Consider the following 14145-nt stretch of genomic DNA (forward strand, 5'->3'; position numbering starts at 1 on the left):
TTGATCGGCATCTGAAACAGATATTTACGATTATTTGCAATAACTAAAATATGCAAAATTAAACTTAAATATTTAGACTCGTACTCCAACCAATGTTTTAATGAGAGTTTTCTGTCACCAATTTTGATTTCTGAATAAAATTATTGGTATACCAATAAAAATAAAAACCGAACTTAAACGAACTGCCCTGGCAATAAAAATAGTAGTATACACGTGCATACGCTGAAACAGTGATACTTGTGTCAGTATTACACTGTTGTCAAAATCAACAATACAACATTATGAGGTAACTTTTCAATATTATACTAACTATCGCGTCCATTGTCCTTTGAACTCGTTGCGATTGCAAACCGATACACGCGCGCGTCTGCAGACTTTGTCCGCATCTATGGCCAATGGAACTATCATTTGTTCCCTGGTCAAAATGATGAGTACCTTTTATCATATGGCATCTCACTACTCAATCGAGGTTATCACTGAAATTTCCCTATTTGATGTCCATTATTCGATGTAGATAGTTAATTTAAGTAAAATAATAATTATGCGTAAATTTACATTTACACATAATTAATGCGAAATATATTATTTATTTGAGCAGCATGTGTAGGCGTACGTGGTCATCACGTGAATAGAAAGACTTTATTGCAAACTATGTTGCAAAATGACTACAATAACTATCAGTGATTATTAATTGTAAATACAAACCAATTAAGGTAAATCACAATCTGTGAGCATGCACAATTTTTGGAAACTTATTAAAAAATATGATTAAAAATATACTGTTTTTGGAGACCACATATTTGTACGCGAATATTAGTGCATCAATCGTATTTTAAGATACAATTTTAATGTATGTATATATTGTTGAATTACAATAATTATTGCGTATAATGTGACAAAGAATAAAATGCTGGAATAAGTGAAATAATTTCCATTTTCTTTATTTAGAGGTTCTACCCGGCCCGTGTTAAGGGGGTCGCAAGAGATGCATGTATAACGGGCGTCAAAAGCTTTTTTTAAATAATCTAAATAATATTAGTGAAAGTTAATTACAAATTGAAAGTTGTTGGTGTCTATTTTTCTCCGAAATAATGACGTCGTCGGTAAATCACTAAAAATTAATAATAAAAACACCAAATATACTATATTATTATTTTTACTTTATACAATTAATTTAATGACATAAATAAAATAATTGTATGATTTTATTTTGAATCTATCTACAATAGTTTTCACATCATTATGCATAAAGTCAGAAGAACATGAGTACCTACCTAATTATTTTTCAATTGATAATCTTTTAAAGGTAAATTATTTTTTGTGGAATCATAATACTTAGCGAAGGTTTTTAGGTAAAAACTACTAGTTTATTAAAACATATAATAATTAAAAACATGTTATATACAACAAATTTGTTTTGTAAATATATGATACTGATTTAGTATGACAGGTTATTATCCATCGATATGTTTTGTTCTACCTATACAGTTATATTACTTATGTATATTTATGTAGCTCTTTAGTGAGAAGTACCTCAAATTAAATTTATTATTTATTTTATTCATCCAATCAATATGTAAAAAATTTAGTCTATTTAAAACAAAAACTATAATTAAAAGTCAATGTGTACTTCATCATACTTTACCTAAAATGTGTGAGTAGCTGAAGTGGCATACAAAACCGGTAACAATTAAAAATATCTAACGAATATTGAATACGTAAAATAATTAGAATAAATAAGTTTGTGTAAATAGGGCTCACAAAATGATCTGGAGCTATGAATAGAAAAATTAAAAATCGAAAATTGGAAGACAATGATGACTTGTCTAAGCAAATGAAGATAGTTTTGTCAAAATCAATTACATATAGTAATTGATCAATTATATCAAATTCTATAAATTCTCCGTTTACTATAGTACTATTATAAAATTGAATTATTCATTAGTTGACCAACTAATAATTTTTTAAAGTCAAAACACAAGTTTTTTCATACTTTTAATTATACAAATCGTTTTGACATAATTGGTTGAAATTCAATAATATCTGTATGAATAGATGATTTATCACATTTAAAAAATACCTATTGTTTCATTAACCAATTCACCGTCAGACTGTAAAGTAAAACTACTGTTTAATAGTCGTACAAATTATTAGATTTTTTTTTTTAAATCTGCAAATCAAGCACAGATCTGCACATCTTGCGAAAATAATTCCATTTTTTACAAAAACAGTAAACTTCCGACACTAAGTAACAAATTCAATTCTGGCCACGTTAAAGTTTCAAATTAAAAAAATGTATATGTTAAAATATCTACCAAAAAAACAATGGTTGCTACGTTATTGTTGTTTTTTATGAACTGTATATGGTTATTGACAGCCGAATGTGTATTATTAAGAAGAAAAAGTTGAATTTCGCTTAGTCAATTGAAAAATCTGTTTAAAACATTGCCTTTGCTCAGCCACCTCACATTATTATGGAATAGTAAATCGTCAAACTGTGAATCAAATTCCCAAAGACGTGATTTGAATTGTCTGTGCTGAATTAAAGATTTGGCACGAATGAAATGAACAATACTCATGACCGACTTCATTATTTTATTTATTGTGGTCCCCAGCAACAGTAAAAGTGTCAAAAAATCTTCATAGAATTTTTCGGTGGTATTTTTTAGGTACTTCACATAAATTATAAGCTGAGCTGTATCTGTGATGTCACACGATTCATCCAAGGCTGAAGAACAAAAACCGGCTGTACATAGTTCTTGTTTTAAAAGTTTCTGATTATCACTGATGAATACTTCAGTATTTTTCGTTTTAGTAGACAGTGATATCAAAATGTGATTAAAAGTTTCAATAGTTTCTTTTTTATTTTCAAACAGTGTATTTGCAAATTGTAACATATATTCTTTAACAATATCAGCATTTGTGAATGGCTGCATATTTTTATCGAGCGTCCACGAAACGATTAATGAAGCTTAAGCACATTTCTGTTGTTCAGTTATTGCATGATTCAAAATGTTTTTTTACCGATTTATACTACATATGTAAATCATAAATTGTTATTTACAAAGTTAACCACTTGCGAGGAATTTTTCTGCAAATAATTAACGTAAAGTTTTAATTGAATTTGACTAAAAGTAACTCGTTATTTATTAAGTTTATATCAATTAAAATAAGTTAAGTTAAAAATTAAGTTAATGAAAATAAAAATAAATAAGTTAAAATTAACAAAACTTTAACTTTTTAACTCGTTTATGCTCAGACTTGGTAATATTCAATATTTGGCTCATAGTTGAATGCCAGACGAAGGAACGAATCAGATGTAAATGCTCGATGCACTAGTTGGCGTCGTTGGTCATTTGCTCTGCGCATGGGCGTAACTTGGAAATTTATTAGGGGGGGGGGGCAAATATATAATTACATATCTAACGAAAAGGGTTCCTCGGATAATGCCACTTTACTACCTACATATTATTATATAAAATTATTCATTTTCTAACATTATGTTACGAGTAGATAAGCAAAAATTGAAAATTAAGATTTAAAAAAAAAATTGTATTTTAAAAGCTATAACCTGCTGCTTTGTACTTATTTTAAAACAAGGTATGTTATATATCAGAGGAGGTACGGGCCCCTCCTAATTTATTCTAGAGGGGCAATGACCCCCCTTGTCCCCCACCCAGAGTTTACACCTATGACTCTACGTGCGTTCACTACGAACCGGCGCGCTTGTCTTTTCTCCAATCGTCGTGATTCACTGCGTTCAGCTCGTGCCTCATGTGATTGAGATTCACACAATTGCGCCATACTCTCACGCACATTCATATTATTGGACTGAATTTGTTCCTCTGATCTTTGCTCTCTTCTATTTCTCATATTTGTAACTGCATTTGTTCGAGAACTCAAATTGGCCTCTTTGCGTCATAACTGGAATTGTTCAAATTGAACATATTTTTTTCTTTTTTTTTTTTAACTTTATATATACAAAAAATATTACTATCACATTAATAAGAGTGTGTGATGTTTACAACTTGCAGTTTCCATGGATATTAAGCCAATATTTTATTTGTGAAAAAAAGCCCTTTTCCGTTTTAAACAGGCGACAGGCTATTTGAAAACTCCAGTTACCAGTTGTTAGCAATGATTGAAATTAAATACTAGAAGTTCTGGACTTTCACGAACACATAACAATCAATTGTAAGGTCTTTCCTACCTCTAACCATCAATGTTTTCATAATTTTTATTTTATCTTAATTTTTTCTCTACCAGTCTGCTTTGCTTCGTGTTTTTGTAAAGTTGTTTTGTATTTCGCACTATCATTTACTTATTAATTCCCAACAAATATATATATATATAGATCTGTCTTAGAAATATTTCCACATGACGGCAAAAATGATTAATATGCTAATAAGGTAAATCTTATGAATCTCTTCCCCTTATCTTATGTTCCCTTCTTGTAGCCTATAGGTATAAAAATATTTGTTGGAGGAGCGAGGAGACTAAAAATGATTCTTGGCACCGGACGCTAATTATGCTAAGCACAGCGTTGGGTTCAACTATAAACAAAAAAAAACTATTGATCGTTATCCGTTATAATTATTTTTGAATACAGTTAAATCACTATTATTACATATAAAATTTAAATTTAAAAATCTCCAATTATTATATTAAATCAAAAGGATAAAAGTTTTAATTTATTTTACTTAGAAAGATACATAGAATTTGTTAAGTAAGCTGTGTTATACGTTAATAGGTAATGATTTTTTTTTATGGCTTAAACATTTTATATTAGACTTCACATAATAATATGCTATTACGCCTATATATATTGTACAATTGCTTTAGCATTGGGAAACTGGTGTATTTTTAATTGTATTACATAATCATTTAAATTTAGAATTTATTATATTCTTGAGCAGTGATTATTATTATTTTCTTTTTTTAGATAAATGTTTCAACTATTAATACTTAGGTATAGAATTAATCATAATTAATAATAAATAAATATAAATATAATAATAGTAATAAATGTAATTCATTTTTCTTTATTTGTATTTATTAGTTATTTATTATTATCTATTTCTATATTCTAAATTCTAAAATCACAAAAATCATTTGTCGTAATTTTCATTTGCTTAATAAATACTATATTACTTAAATTTAATATTGAGAGTACAATTTAAAATTATTGAAAATTTTAAATTAAGAATAATGTAAATTATGTTATTTTAAATTAGAATATGTAAAAAGAAAAATATTTATGTATATTGTTTAATACAATAATCAGAAAACTGAATTTTTTTTTCTTTTTCATAATTAAATAACACAGTTCTTACTAAGAAGTTCTTAGCAATTTGTTTGCTAACCAAACATTATTATTACAAGATTTTAATTACTTGATTATAATGTCCAATGTTTTAAACGATACTATCACAAATTCATAATTAAAATAAATCAGAAATATCTAATTACATATTAAGATGATTCATCAACTACGTGTTAGTTACAGCTACAGTGCCACTCATTTAGAATCACGCGCCGACGATGGCTTTGAAGGCACACGAGCTGCGCAGCTGTCATGTTTTAACTTGAAAAGTAGTTTCACGCGTAACAATAACAGTAAAATGTCTTCAAAAGTGTCATTCTCGATTTCAGATGACATACAGTTGACCGAATGCGTGAACAAACATCCATACATGTATGACCTCCAACATTCAGATTATAATGATTAACAATTAAGTCTCTGAATTTGGTTTCGTCTCTCCATAAAATGTTTTTCAATCAGGACACTTAAAAATTTTTCAGCTTCCCAGGCTAAGAACATTTCATGTAATTTTTTCATTTGACAATATATATTTTATGATGCCTTTGCCTACTTTTTATAAAAAAAATTAATAATTAGTATTTTTGTTATGTGTATTATACAGTATACGATATTTCAGATTTCAGTTGACAAATATACGTCCTGACAACGGGTAATTCCCGGAGGTATATTACCAAAATGTACATGCAGGGCCCTTTCAAGGGGAGGGGCTGATGGACCTTGAGTACAGGGGCCCGGCTATTTTAAGGGCCCGTGGGACCGTTGAAATTTATTTGTAAATTTTGAAATTTTAGTAGAAATACTTATTTTACATTAAATAATATTGTAAAATTATATTATATACACAAGTGTATATATATATATATTTAGTTATTTTGATAGTTCAAAATACTGATTAACCAATGATTACCTAGAAATCAATTTTGGCGATATCATTACTAAGTTCACTGAGCTCAAATCCCGCAAAATAAAATTTTAACTTAAAAAAAAGTATTTAATATAAATTAAAATATACTTGTTTTTTTCTTTTTTAATTCAAATAATATTTTAATGAAAAAAAATAAAATAGACATTATTAATATTGAAATGCTTATGAATCTTGAATTTGAATTAGTATAATGAAAAAAAAAATATTATTCTTAAAATTGTTATATATACCTATATATAAATAATAAATTGTATTTTTAGAAGTTAAATTGTATTTTTTTATTGTATTTTTAGAAGTTTTATAAAGGGCTCGGACAAACATTTAGTGTAGGGGACCGAAGTTTTATGTGGGAGCCCTGTGTACATGATCTCGGCACTAGGTACAAAATAAATCATTTTCATTTGACCGTTCAATATTTTATATTTTACCGCTCTTTTCGTTACCGATATTTTGATAACAAAATTATTATCAATAATATAATTCTAAATAAACAAATAAATAATATTTAACATATTTTTAACATACATTGACATATGCATTTTGAATTATTATCAAAAACGTTTATAACTAAATATGTCTTACTACATAGAGTCTATGCTTAATATATTTGAGGAATACAATGACGTAAAAGAGATTATCTGGATTAGCAATTTTATCCATAGAAAATTAAATGGCTTAAAAACTCAACTTAAACTCAATAATTGATGATTTTGCAGCTAAAAAATCTAGGAAAAAAATGTTTTCATGATCAATCATATTTTGTTCTTAATGTATAGTTAATCACTTGTAAGTTTAAATCTATAATTACATCTTTTGTTAAAGAAATTTGTTTTTCTTTTAAATCTATATATAGTATACATAAAAGAAGATGTCCTGACTAACTGACTTACCATAATCAAATTTGTGTAACTACCTGTTGGACTGAATTCTTCTGAGATATTAGGTATAGTTACACATTTTTGGTCATATAGACGTAGGTTTATAGTCAGAGGGCTATACTCTTTAAATCTTAAACGCTATCCACGCTTTTGATTTTCATAGTCTTATTATTATTAGTGATAGGAAATCTTATTAGTTTTATTCTACAATAGATTATGGAGCCTCGCATTTCGCAATTTAGATATTGCCTAAGGCCATGCAAATAGTAACGACGGCCTGTCCATTATTAGTAAAATTTGTCGTTTTTTAACATATGTTGTTGTCGAGAAAAACAATGAACATTATAGACAATTTAACAGTTAAAAAATTGCGTATTTCATACGAAGAATATTTGTAGACAGTACTGTACAAATACAAATACATCGAGTTTCTCATTATCTAATCGTTTTGAAATGTACACAGGATAAGAACTAAAATACGTATAATATATAAAATGTAATATTTGAACTATAAACTATTTTTAGTTCTTGATGATTTATTATTAGCTACCCGCCTAATCCAAACTAATACTCGAAAAGGATTACTCTGTTCGTTATATTCTATAAACTATCTGCTAACTTGTTATAAATAGTTTAGGTATTGTAGATAATTCAATTATTTTCTTGTGATTTTATTTTGTTTTTTTTTTTTACAATTGCAGCTTTTTGTCACATGCTGCAATCGTATAAAAAAAATCATTAGTTAAATATGACAGTTATCTAGTGAAAATACAAATATTATATTATAATTAGCATATGAAATTATATAAATAAAAAGATAATAAGTATAAGAGAAGTAATAACACTATTATGGTTTCTTAACTATGAATTATGTATACTTCGAGCACAAAAAAAAACTATTTTAAATGTTATTTTCGATTGAAAAATGTTGAGGCTGAAGTGGTTAAAAAACTAAAAATTCAGTTTTTTGTTTAAATTAAAATAGTACATTTTTATTTGATTTTAAAATTAATCAATGATGCAAAACCAAATTCTCATCAACCAAATAATTCATTAAAAATGTCTAAAAAATTGTATCTAAAGAAAATATTCGATTGTTGATCAATAGTGAGATTTAAAACTCGTAAAGTATTAAAAGTTTCTGTATAAACTATACGGACATTGATGTTCTCATAAATTTTTTTAAGAGTATACTACGACGATGAGTATCTGTATATGATAATTGATATGATTTATTTAGTGATGGTAGTGGAGAGGAGGTGTAAAAAATAACAAAAAAATTAAAACCCATACTATCTCTGTTCCTTTACAGCATTATAAATAAAAATTATAAGTTGCCAAAAAAATTCGGATTGACATTGACGTCGACCGTCGCGTGTACATTTCGTAGATATAAGTAACTCATTTATCTACTCAGGTTTCTGATATTATAATAGCCAGTAGCTAAAATATCCAACAGTAATATTAAAACATAGAAATACAATATTCTATCGTAAATTAAGCCATAGTAATTCACTGATTTTTCAAGGGAAATATTAATGTCCAATGCCAATGTTGGTCAAAATCGAATCATTTAACATAAATTTTAAACTTAATTTTGTATTTCTTCACGAACCGTCCAAGATTATACGTAGTTTACCCGTGGAGTTTCAAAATAATGTTAAGAAAATTCGGCAAGTATGTAGTATAAACATTATTAAATATAAATGGCGTTTACTAGTTGGGTCCCGAATACCCTTATTTAGTCTACTTAGGTCCCATTGTTTTTCAGATAGTACACTAGTTGGGTCCTACGATTTTACAAGCACTACTCGATTTGTGTACATACAAAAAAAAATTTTGCTTCTAACTTTTAGACTTAGAACTGTCAGTTACCTATAAATTAGAACACAGTAATGATTCTTCTTTTAAAGTTTCTAATATATGGTATATAATTACTAATTGACAATTAGAATACTGGTACATGGTAAATAAATAAATTAAATGATTAAAGAATTAAAAAATTTAAATTATAGAGTTTTTACAAACTTAAATCTATTAATTTTTTAACATCGATTTGAATTTGTAATTATTATTTTTTTAACATTATCAAGCGAATCTATAATTGTAAGTTACAGGTTTTATTGTCGTAGTGGTTGGACCGAACTAGTATGTTATGGTTATTTTAGTCGGACCAAACTCCTATATTATTGTTTTTATGATCGAACCCAATTAGTTGTTTATCTTTATCATAAATATTTTCTGAGACCCAATTCGGATACGCCCAATATAAATAAGTATCTACTTCAATAACAAATATTTTAATATTTCACTCTTTACGAGACTACTTAATTCAAACAATGGTAAATTAAATTAGGTTTTCTATCATTTTGAATGCCACCCAATTTAAATAATAAGTACTCTTAATAAGTCAAATACGCCTATTATCTTACTATCACGACTAAGTACTTTATCTTTTTTTTTAGGTTACTGATTATAGTATATATTAATAACTCATTTAGCACATACACAGAGCTATACGCACATATTTTGTATAACTTTAAATAAGATTATTTAAGTCATTAAAAATAATTTTGAATAATAATTATTGTTTCATACGTTGTGAAAATTTAAACAAAAAACGTATAAATTTGTTATAAAGTTATCTATTGTACGTCAAGTTGTAAAAAAAACTTGTACGTAATAGTGGCGTGCCGAGATAAATTTTTTTTGATTTTTGCAAAGTCTAGCTTACCACACACCCACCCATATTTAAATTCATCTCATTCAGAACTCGTATATCAATATTTCTCTACCTAAATATATACGATAATTATGTGATTTACATATTATTATCCAACAACCACCCACCCCTTTTTAACTTGATGCCTGGGCTTCATTTAGACCTATATTCGGCACGCCACTGATACGTAACATAGACGAAAATAACGTTCAAAAATAAGCTTTAGTATTATAACATTATTAATAGAAGCCAAGTTTACCTTATTTGGCCACCACCGCTTTAGAGGCAGCTCGTGATATTTTTAAATCTTTAGCATTTGTTCTAATCAAAATATATGATCTGTAAACATTTTTTCGAATAACAGAGCATATAAACTTGTCATAGTTTTCAAAATATGTATAAAAATATATCTTTTCATGCGGTCATATAGTTAAATATACTCGATTATATATGTAAAAAATTATAGTGTTTTAATATTGTATTTATATTATAAAATGATGTGGTATATATTTATCCCATTAGTGTTGAAACCAATTGATTATTATTATTATTTAACAATACTGTACTTACCATATAACGAGTGTATAATTAATTTATCCTTGAATTACATATTTTTTTAGATTACTTTTTGTATGATTAAAATGTTCTAGTTGAGTACTGGTGAATCATTCATTATTGCCATACCATTATGATAATGTTTCATATTTTTATTCATATATAAATATATATTGATGGCAAAAGATTTAAATATTTTACCAAAAGAAATAATGTCAACAACAAAAATAGTATAGAAACGTTTATTTCGAAACGATTAACGCGCTAATAAATACATTTTTTTTTTTTCAAAAATTGAACTGTTATTTTATCCCCGTGTAAAACGACGCAAAAATCGTCTCGATATGTACAAAAAGAAAAAACACATTGGTTTTCTTCAGTATAAATGAACATAAAGCGTGATTGTAATTTTGATTTTGTATGTTGTGGGAGGTGATGACTTAGAAGCATTTACGGTGGACAATGCCTGGGCCGGATTCGTCATATTCTTGTTTGGAGATCCACATCTGTTGGAAGGTGGACAGAGAAGCCAAGATGGAACCACCGATCCATACGGAGTATTTACGTTCTGGTGGGGCAATGATCTTGATCTTGATTGTGCTGGGAGCCAAAGCGGTGATTTCCTTTTGCATTCTGTCGGCAATACCAGGGTACATGGTGGTACCTCCGGAGAGTACAGTGTTGGCGTACAAGTCCTTCCTGATGTCAACGTCGCACTTCATGATGGAGTTGTATACGGTTTCGTGGATACCGCAAGATTCCATTCCCAAGAAGGAAGGTTGGAACAAGGCTTCTGGGCAACGGAAACGTTCGTTTCCGATGGTGATGACCTGTCCGTCAGGTAATTCGTAAGATTTCTCCAATGAGGTGGAAGCGGCGGCGGTGGCCATTTCCTGTTCGAAGTCCAGAGCGACATAGCACAATTTCTCCTTAATGTCACGGACGATTTCCCGTTCAGCTGTAATTGCATAAAAATTGGTTAGCTACGAGTAAAAATGTTAACCCTTGGGGTGGGTTCGGAAACCAAGATTACATACCGGTGGTGGTGAAGCTGTAACCTCTCTCGGTCAAGATTTTCATCAAGTAGTCGGTCAAGTCACGACCAGCCAAGTCCAAACGGAGGATAGCATGGGGTAAAGCGTAACCTTCGTAGATGGGTACTGTGTGGGAGACACCGTCACCAGAGTCCAAGACAATACCAGTGGTACGACCGGAAGCGTACAAGGAGAGTACAGCTTGGATGGCAACATACATGGCGGGTGTGTTGAAGGTTTCAAACATGATTTGGGTCATCTTTTCACGGTTAGCCTTTGGGTTCAATGGGGCTTCGGTCAACAGAATTGGGTGCTCTTCTGGGGCAACACGCAATTCGTTGTAGAAAGTGTGATGCCAGATTTTCTCCATATCATCCCAGTTGGTGATGATTCCGTGTTCAATGGGGTATTTCAAAGTAAGGATACCACGTTTGCTTTGGGCTTCATCTCCTACGTAGCTGTCTTTTTGTCCCATACCGACCATGACACCCTAATGAATAAAATAAATCCATTGGTCAGAAATCGAAACGACGTAATCAGAGCAATAATAACAATAAAAACAATAATAGCGATCTGACGGCTTATATCTCGTAACAGCTGTTCGTAAAAAAAACGTCCCCCTTAAAAAAAAATAAAAATTAAAGCGGAGAAGTAGTACATTAAATATAAAACACCCATCGGAAATGTAGTGTATGAACATTTACGTATTGAGTCTCATAATCAAATATTTTCCATGATCCTATTAACATTTTAAAATTTCGGAAATATTATTCCATTTGAATTTTTGAATTAATCAATTGTAAATATATGTACTGGCTATTATTATATAGTCGCTCAGATGTGAGAAACAAAATGAAATAATAGTTCATTTATCCTCTCAAATAGTTCCCTAAACGATTGGTTCTTAATTTGTTATAATTTTGTTTAGTGTGAATAATTTTTATTTCACCAAACGCGTAAAATAACAGTGAGATTATCTTCGATGTATTACGCTCGCGCTTGTTTCGTATCATCGTTTAATTTAATTAATGAAAAATCTACTTCGAAAGAATTTGAAATTACATTCAATGGTTAAAACGTATAAGATAAATAAACGAAAGTGAATAAGTTCACGTTGTATAGTTTATGGCGTTCTAAATTTATAACGCAATTAATACTGCACTGCGCTCTGGTCCAGCTGATGTGTAACGTTTATTTATACACCGTTCCAGACCCCCTCCAAGTACTTCCAGATGCACAAGTGTTATCTATTTTTAATTAGACGGCACGAGATGCAGCGAAAAGAGGAAGGGTTTGTTTGAAATCCGAAAAAAAAAACAACAATATAACGTAAAATCCTTTGGCTCCCGCACAGCATACACAGCTGGCGACGTAGACGAGTTTATTTTTACCCCGCCCAAAGACGGGTTGGTGAACGGCCTCACGGGCGGGATCGGGTGGCAGAGCTTCGCTGTCCTATTTTCAGGACGTTACCATTTATAGTCATGAATTCTGGGGGATCTTATGTACACGAAAAATTTAATGGTAATAAGACTATGAAAAATGCATAAGGTTATTACGGATGGGCACGGAACGCCAAGAGGTTTATGAAAACGCGGAAATAACGCGATCTAAACTAATCCCGGATTTTTGCAGATCTTTCAACGTTTTCGCGTTACGAAATGATTTACAATATTTTATGATATACTAACTTGATGACGTGGTCTGCCGACGATGGATGGAAAGACGGCACGGGGAGCGTCATCTCCGGCGAAACCAGCCTTGCACATACCGGAGCCGTTGTCGACAACCAAAGCTGCTACATCGTCGTCACACATTTTGCTGGTTTGAGTTTTAGAACCTGAAAGAAAACCAAAAACACCGATAAAATAACGGTTACACACTGTACAGATGATTCATGTTTTACGAAACGAACGCGGGGAAAGTTATAATTTTTGATGTGATAACTCGTGAAAATCGGACGAAAAAAATAATACACGGAACGTCAGACTTTCGTCGTTGGAATCGAAACGAAAGATTTTTTTTTTTTTTGTGTTTATCGGATTGACAACTCTTTCAGAAAATGTTTTAATGCAAATCACTGGAAACGTTTTACAATTATTTTATTCTACACTTGAATTTGAAGAGCGGACGAGAAACATTTTTGGAATAACGTGAAAAATGTGTTGGTAAAAAATGTTAAAAAAAAGTACGTATCGTGAAAACGGTGCGGTTTTTCAGAATCGATGTTCGGAAAAAAAGAAAGAAAAAAAAAAAAAACTGTAAGTCCGTTGAAACTACGATTCCCGTTTGTATTTTCGTGTTCGAATCGCACGGTTTAATAAAAAAAATCGCACTCGTACCGCCGCGGGGTACGTATCGCCGCGGGTACTCACCGGTTTACGATGGAAAAAAGAACTGAACGACTGCGGCGGGTCTGCGGCTGGTGTGTGGCTGCTGATCCTGTGCTGATGCGCTAATGAACGAACTGACGGTCGGTGCCGGCGGTTTTATAAACGGGCCCGGTCCAAAAATACCGGCAGCCGCCGCCCATACATGGCTATGCGACGGGGGGCACGGAACACTATTTTCGGGGCGCCGCCGGTGCGGTCGGCTGCGCGGCGGCCCTACGCGCGGCCGGCCCGCCATATATGGCTCGGGCCGGCGACCCTTCGTCGGAGGCGACCGCACGGTCCCCGGCGGCGGCGTCGTCGTTGCGCGCGCACGGG

The 14145-nt window shown here is 30.9% G+C and overlaps 1 protein-coding gene across 1 annotated transcript; it reads right to left on the reverse strand.

Moving 5' to 3' along the window:
• Nucleotides 1-10679: 10679 nt before the first annotated feature.
• On the reverse strand, nucleotides 10680-13920 carry LOC112694396 (actin, muscle). The gene is made up of 4 exons (XM_025569850.1): nucleotides 13813-13920; nucleotides 13129-13277; nucleotides 11441-11927; nucleotides 10680-11361 (listed from the first exon to the last, which is right to left on the reverse strand). The coding sequence occupies exons 2-4, from the start codon at nucleotides 13252-13254 to the stop codon at nucleotides 10844-10846; spliced, it is 1131 nt and encodes a 376-aa protein (XP_025425635.1). The 5' UTR covers nucleotides 13255-13277; nucleotides 13813-13920; the 3' UTR covers nucleotides 10680-10843.
• Nucleotides 13921-14145: the final 225 nt, after the last annotated feature.

The sequence above is a fragment of the Sipha flava genome, unplaced genomic scaffold (genome assembly GCF_003268045.1).
Source record: "Sipha flava isolate LNK unplaced genomic scaffold, YSA_version1 128_pilon_pilon, whole genome shotgun sequence".
NCBI classification, from domain to species: domain Eukaryota; kingdom Metazoa; phylum Arthropoda; class Insecta; order Hemiptera; family Aphididae; genus Sipha; species Sipha flava.